The sequence below is a fragment of the Montipora capricornis genome, chromosome 1 (assembly GCF_036669925.1).
Source record: "Montipora capricornis isolate CH-2021 chromosome 1, ASM3666992v2, whole genome shotgun sequence".
NCBI lineage: Eukaryota > Metazoa > Cnidaria > Anthozoa > Scleractinia > Acroporidae > Montipora > Montipora capricornis.
In genome coordinates, this window is record NC_090883.1 from 36,510,913 (window position 1) to 36,518,412 (window position 7,500).

At 39.5% G+C, this 7,500-nt stretch overlaps 2 protein-coding genes across 2 annotated transcripts in view; both read left to right on the forward strand.

Annotated features, from left to right (window-relative positions):
• The window catches only part of LOC138040985 (testis-expressed protein 10-like), a 173,694-nt gene that overhangs the window by 162,850 nt on the left and 3,344 nt on the right, over positions 1 to 7,500 (forward strand). The gene's annotated exons all lie outside the window — the stretch shown is intronic.
• Positions 1 to 7,500, forward strand: part of LOC138040940 (uncharacterized) — a 26,325-nt gene that overhangs the window by 12,894 nt on the left and 5,931 nt on the right. The window contains exons 2-3 of the mRNA XM_068886678.1: positions 3,779 to 3,855; positions 4,603 to 7,500. The exon at positions 4,603 to 7,500 is cut by the window's right edge and continues 1,361 nt beyond it. Coding sequence (XP_068742779.1) covers positions 4,636 to 7,500 — 2,865 coding nt within the window. The 5' untranslated portion in view covers positions 3,779 to 3,855; positions 4,603 to 4,635. The remainder of the gene's footprint in view (positions 1 to 3,778; positions 3,856 to 4,602) is intronic.

The following is a 7,500-nucleotide window of genomic DNA, read 5'->3' on the forward strand; positions in this document are numbered from 1 at the left end:
GCTATAGAAGTTTCTAATGTCAAAACCTGCACCTTTATGCCCTTTAAGGTCTTTATTTAACACTGTACTCAGTATACAAACAACCACGATATAAACATTTCAGTCTAAACATTCTTTATGCTCTGTTATGTTCAACTCAAAACTTCAACTATATTCAGTCCGTGCATGATGATGATACACTTTACATTAGCTTTAGAGATTTTAGAACCCCCAAGAGACCTTACATATTCTAGAGCTTTAGAATTTTTAGACTCACAACGTGGACCATGGATATTCTAGAACTTTAGAACTTTTAGAGATTTTAGAAGCCCCAAAGGGATCGTTTGATATTCTAGAACTTTAAGAGATTTTAGAACCCCTCAAAGACCTTACATATTCTAGAGCTTTAGAAATTTTAGACTCGCAACATGGACCATAGATATTCTAGAACTTTAGAACTTTTAGAGATTTTAGAAGCCCTCTTCCGTTCTAGCATTCTACAGCGTCTACAACTAGACTCACAACGTGGACCATGGATATTCTAGAACTTTAGAACTTTTAGAGATTTTAGAAGCCCCAAAGGGATCGTTTGATATTCTAGAACTTTAGAGATTTTAGAACCCCTCAAAGACCTTACATATTCTAGAGCTTTAGAAATTTTAGACTCGCAACATGGACCATAGATATTCTAGAACTTTAGAACTTTTAGAGATTTTAGAAGCCCTCTTCCGTTCTAGCATTCTACGTCGCGTACTGATTTTAGAGGTTCTTGAACCTTTCAGGTATAGATTTCTAGACTTAGAGACATGCCCTCAGTCTTTTAAAAAAAAACTCTACAATAGAAGGTACGAATATCACAAGGTCTTCAAGTATTATGGTCATGGATAAATTTATTTAATTAAGACAAGAAGGGAAATAGCCATTTAAGCACTTAAAAACAGACAAGCATTCATGCAACTGCCAATGGAGTGTTTTCCTATGATGTCACCGCGGCCATATTGGTGTACCCAACTAATTCTCTGGGAATTAAGCTCTATTTTCCTTAATTATCATGCAAAGGTTTTCTTTTGTTTTGATGGAAAAACAAGATTACTGATCATATGAGTGAAAACACTAGATACAAACAGAGTATAAGGTGGGCACTGTGCTTTTGCAATCTAAGAAGTCTTTCAAAGCAAGACAGTCTATGTGGCTGTGCCAATTCCGTAAGGAATCAAAAGTTAATCCAAGATACTTCATAGTAACTGTGATTTCAAGTACCGTAAATCCTCTATTAAGGCCCCCCTCTCGAATAAGCCCCCCCCCCCCTTTTCAGAGGAGGAAAGTTAATAAGCCCCCCCTCCCCCAATCCCTTATTCTTCACAAAAAAATTAACGATTAACGTGGACTGATCAGTTATGATTTTTAGGCTGGAAGTTCATATTGTTTTTGGTCTTCGGCGGCATGACCTCCGACTTCATATGCTTAACTTTCTCAATTTTGCGCTCTAGTTTGCCAGTGACTTTAATTGTACAATGCGTAAGTCTACTCTGTCTCATACCACGGTATTTTTGCTACAGGTGATGCATTTCGCTAAAATTAATTAAATAAGCCCCCCTTCTCTTTTAACCCCCCCCCCCTCTCAAAAGTGCTTGAAAAAAATAAGCCCCCGGCGGGCTTAATAGAGGATTTACGGTACTTGCCCGGACAGTAATAACTGACTCTTAAGGAAGTTTCCAAAGAGCAGAATGAACAGAATGACTATCCTTGCCAGCATAAAAAAGAGCAGTATCGTTGGCATAAAGAATCAGTTTACATTGATAGACATTAAGGGAAAGATCATCAACAAATATAGGAAAAAGAAGCGGTCCTAAAACAGAACCCTGGGGCACACCCAGAGAAAGATCTAAACGGCCAGGTATAGTACCATTAAGTGAGACAACCTGCATTCTATTCTGTAGATAGTTAGCAAACCAGTCCAAAGCAGGCCCTCCGATACCAACCTAAGCAAGCTTTGTTTTAAGTTAAGAGTGGTTGATCAAATCGAAAGCTTTGCTAACGTCTAAAAACACAGCACCCATTACATTGCCTTCGTCAATATTCTTCAATATAATATAGTTGCTAACATCCAAAGGAGCAGAGCTAGTGGAATGGCTTTGTCTGAATCCAGATTGGTATGGTGAAAATAAGTTGTTAATAGTAAGATGACCATAAACTTGCTTGTGGGCTGCCTGTTCAAAAATCTTCATTACCATGGGAAGCACAGAAATGGGTCTTAAATTACTAGGATCAGACAATGATTTATCTAAAGGAGTCACTGTACTACGAAAATCACCGATCAGTGGAACAGGCCCAAATTACTGAGCCACTGCCCCGCCCACTCTAATTAAACATTCTGATGAAATTCCTTTCCCACGGGCTTCAAGGCCCACCTTTAACCTAGAGGCATTGCGTGCCGCGGAACAATTTTCACATATGAAAATCCAGCTAAAGCTGAAATTCATCCAATCATAGAGCTGCGATAAGCAATGCAAATTTCCATAACAAAAACAAATGGTGGAAAAGCCTGCCTGTTCAAGGTGGGCCTTTAAGGTGTACTGGAACGACCGTAGCGATGAAAAAATACGCTTTCAAAATATCTAGCTCTGTTTTCTCTGTTAATCGCAGATAAAATTCCAAGGAAGAAACCTGTAGTGAAGTCTCTCTCTTTTCCAACAATGTCTTGTATAATCTTCATTCTCAAGTCTTCTCCGAGAGCTTTTCCATAGTTATAGAGCTGTTCACATGCGCTCAGTTCTGCCAATGCCTCTAAAAAATTTGAACTATTTACAAGTGAAAGTGGGTGGGACAGAGACACGTAAATTCCTGCCAATTCCACAGATCGGTGGTTTTCGTAGTAGCACATTTCTATTAATTAGGAATTTTACAAGAATGCAAAGAGTGGTTAAAGACAAGTCAACAGGGAGGCAAGAACATCTACATCAACTTTCAGGAAACGAGTGTGAATATCTTTAAGTCCCGAGGATTTACTTAAATGCAGTGAAGACAACTCCTTACGTACAAATTCAGTAGATATATCGTTAAAACTAAAATCAGGAGCATCTGAGACATCATGTGGTATATCAGGAAAGTTCGTAACTTGTACACACAGTACATACTGTTGATTGTAATTATGTTCTAAAAACAGTTAATATGTTTTTGCAATACTTGCAGGATAGTAAGATCAAATAAACTTAATTAGCCTTAATTGTACTGATAAAGTACTGGATATTTGCATTATTTCCTTTAGCTATGCATCCAATCCAGGAAACAGTTCAATAGATCTGATAAACATTTGCAACGGTCCAGTAGGCAGTCTAAGGATTTAATGTGTTTGTTCCAAGATCTTGCAACAAAGCTGCAAAACGAAATTTCATTACTGAATGGATGGATGTTTCGAAGGGATCATCAGCCGAATAAAAAAAATGTCTTTTAGTTCTCACTTTTGATAATATTAGTTTTTGCAATCCTGTATAAATTTATTAGCTAATGAAGGAATACATGTAGTCTTGCAAGTGTGTGTTTGGTTTTTCCGATAATTGTAGTTTTGACAATTTGATTGGTCAAGTCTAATGTTAACATAATTTAAGGTAATTCTTGAGCTATTTCTATATATATTTGTATAAATGGCTCTTGCATTTTTGTGTATAATAATGTGCTATGAAGTAGTTTTCTAGGAAGGTAATTTTAAACTATTTTTAAGATATTAATTATTATTGTGAGACTCTGTGTTCATGTTTTTTATCAGTCAGCAACATGATGCTCCTGATTTCTATTTCAGCTGCATTTTAGGGAGCTTTGAAACAGGAAGCCAAAGTGTTACATGATTTGTTTATACAGTGTGATGCCATTTTATAGGTAAGCAGGTTAGTTAAGCTGAACTTACTGTGTTAACCTCAAGCACACAATTGTTTTAAGTTCATGTAGTCACTAAGCTTGAAAATTTTGAAAAATGTAACAAAAAGCTTGTTTAAAAGTTGATGTAGAGGGAACAAAAGAGCAAGCTTCCTCTTAGCAGTCTTACCTTGTTTTTCCTGCTAGCCCCCAACATCTTTCATTCTTGTGCCAATATTCCATCCTTCCCACAATGTAAATGTCTGGATAAGGTTCCAATGGGTTAAAAATTCTGCATGACTCGATTGTGTGCCTTGTCATTCCCTATTGGTTTTCTGCATTGGCATACATCTTTGAAGTTTTGTAGTCACTTGTAAATCAAGGCAGTTTATTTTATAAGTATACACCTTATTCCAAAATGGCCACCATTTAAATATTTTATTGTTTTTATTCAAATAAGCCCTGGATGCCTCGTTCTTAAGCTTAAAATTCAAAAGAATATTTTATCTTGAACGAGGCAACAAGGGCCAATTTGTATCCGCATAAATCAGCGGCCATTTTGGAAGAAGGTGTATTAGCCAAAGGAAATCCTTGATTTCTTAGCTTTTTGTTTTGGTGAATCGTACGCACTGCAGTTACACTCCTTAATTAAAGATAGCAGCTGCTGGTAATTTTAATCACTCATTTAATCAGTCCCTGGTGATGACTCAATGGAAACCAATTGGGCAATAATTATTGATTACCGTAATATTATTGTTCTTCTCCATTCAGATACAATGTGAAAAATCGTTAGTTTGGATTACAATGGCCACGCCTGGTCCCTTGGCCAGCTCAGAGGAGAAGACAAATGGAGCTAAGCTCAGTCGACTTATTATTGATGGTGGAACAACTGTACTGAGAAATGTTTTTGACACTCATCACCCTCCTGCAAACTTAGCAGCTGATCTTAATGCCTGTTATTCCACTCTTAACAACCTTTTACGAAGAAGAATTCTCAATGGCCACCAGTGGGACAAGCTGTTCCCTGGTGGTGGAGCCGCTCCGGATTCCAACACGTTTGATATAACTCTGCTTTTCCTCCTTCTGACCAACATTTGTAGACTTGTCCCTCCCCACACAGGATGGCATCATAAACCTGCCCCAAGTGACACCTCTCACGAGGCAAACCTTGCTCGCATTAAATTTTTCCGTAATCAAGTGTATGGGCATGTTACAACAACTGGTTTGGATGTACCAACATTCAATACTCTGTGGAAGGAAATAAGTGCTGTTTTAGTGTCTCTTGGTTTAAGTCAGCCAGAGATTGATCGATTAAAGGCAGAGCAGTGTGGGGAGGAGGATTATCTTGATGCCTTACGGGAATGGGCGGAGAGTGAAGAGGACATTCGTCAACTTCAGAACAAAGTTCAACAGAGTGTCGAGGACGTACGAATCCAGCAGTCAGCAATCCAAGAGACTGTTGAAGACATACATGAAATTGTTACTGAAATCCGTGAGACACAACACGACACCGATCAGGAGGATAAAATCCGAAAGAAACTTACAAGGCTTGACACCCAACGTGATGTCAGAGATTATACAAAGAGATACTTAGAAGGAACCCGTGAGTCTTTCTTTGCTGAAATGAACGGCTGGTTGGATGATAAGAGCTCTCCAAATCGTGTCTTGGTGCTCAGCGGAAATGCAGGGATGGGGAAATCTGTCATCGCTGCTGAGATGTGCAGAAGAATGCAAGAAGCTGGTAGATTGGCGGGGAGCCATTTTTGTCACCATGACAGAGCACGCCACAGGAATCCCAAGGTGATGATGCAGTCTTTAGCTTGTCACCTCTCATGCTGTATTCCAGAGTACAAGAAAGCTCTTGTGGAACAGTTCTCTGGAAATCTAGGTGTAGAGATCAACAACATGGAAGTGAAAGATCTCTTTGATTTGCTTTTTTTAGAACCTCTGAACACGGTAGCAGATCCAGGTTTTACATCTCTTGTGGTAATAGATGCCTTAGATGAAAGTCAATACCAAGGGCGAAATGAGCTTCTTGACGTGATATCCAGTTTGTTTAAGGATCTGCCGCTTTGGCTTCGATTTTTTGTGACGATGCGACCTGAAGTTAACATTTGGGACAGCTTGAAAGATTTGCGTCCACTGCGACTGGAGCCAAAAGATGGAAACAACTTGAAGGACATTCGGTTTTACTTTGAACAGAGTCTAAGCGTTTTATTACAAGTTGAAAGGCCCGAGTATATCTTAGATGATCTCGTGCAAAAGTCAGAGGGAGTTTTTCTGTGTGCCCAGTTTTTGGTAGATTTTATAAGGGCTAAGTGTCCAAACGTTCTTACCTTGAAACAACTGGAGAAGACCCTTCCGTCGGGCATCTCGTCTGTTTACCAGTCGTATTTCCAACGGTTGGAACAAGACTTGTGTAAGGAACTGTACATAACAGAAGAGCAATTTCTTTGTTTTCTGAGTGCAATTGCAGCTGCAAGGGAACCACTGCCGTTGGGTTTTGTTCCTAAATTGTTGTGCACGAAGTCGTCGTCCTTGAGTGTTATGCGAAAGGTGAGCAAAGCCATTGCCATTGTGTCATCACTCCTTCCTGTTCACGATAACCGTATTCATTTCTTTCATAAATCAGTCAAGGACTGGTTGACAGACAAGTCACGCTACGAGCAGCACATTTTCAGCGTGGAGGAAATGGAAGGCCATAAGATCCTTTCTACTCTTTGCTCTAAGGAATTTGACGAGTTAAAGAGTAAAGGTGTTAGCAAGTCGCAATCCTTCACTGGCACTTCAAGGTATGCCTTGGAACATGGTGTTCAGCACATGCTAGAGTTAGACCAGGACATGAGATCCTGCAGCATGGAACAAGTGATTGGAAGCTATGTGTTATGTCCTGAGCTTTCGTATGCAAAGATTTGTGTGAATAGATCAGCAGCCACAGAAGATATCGTTTGTGCAATGAAACACGGTGGTTTGAAAACGATATCTACCGAGTGTCAAGAGACACTTTCGTCATTATTGATTGTTTTAAAGAAGTACCGCCAAACCTTAGAGGCATATCCGTTTACTATCTTTCAATTTCTTTTGAATGAGGGAAGTAGTAAACTATCTTCTGACTCTCGCCAGCTTCTGGAGACCAGGTATACCGATAGGCCTTACATGGAGTTCTTAAGAAAAAATTACTCCCTAGGAGATGTTCAAGCTGTGTTTGATTGTTTTTCACCGGTGGCTTGTTTCGATGTGTCCCCCAGCTTAGAATTCATGGTGTGTGAATGCTGCGATGGATCCATTCAGTTGTGGTCACTTGTTTCTGGTAACCTCGAATGGAAGCGTTATGTCAAACCAAAATACTATGATTCTTCATTTGGCGTATTCAGAATCATCAATACCGATGATGCATACCAACCAGCAGATTTTGAAAGGTCATCCGTGTTAGGTTTTTACCGTTCAGTGGTGTTTCATCCCAGCAAGGATGTCATCTTGCCAGGGGAGCTAAGCCATTCGTTTTCCCGCTTTAATGGGGACTTGAAGCCGCTTTTTCCTACCAGTAAGTGCAGTTTTTCTGTCTGTTCAATATGCGGCGACGAGATGTTAAGTGATTATCCAGACGATGCAAAATGTCTTGTGGTGTGGAATCTAAACGATGGCAAGGAGATTAATCGTTTCAACACA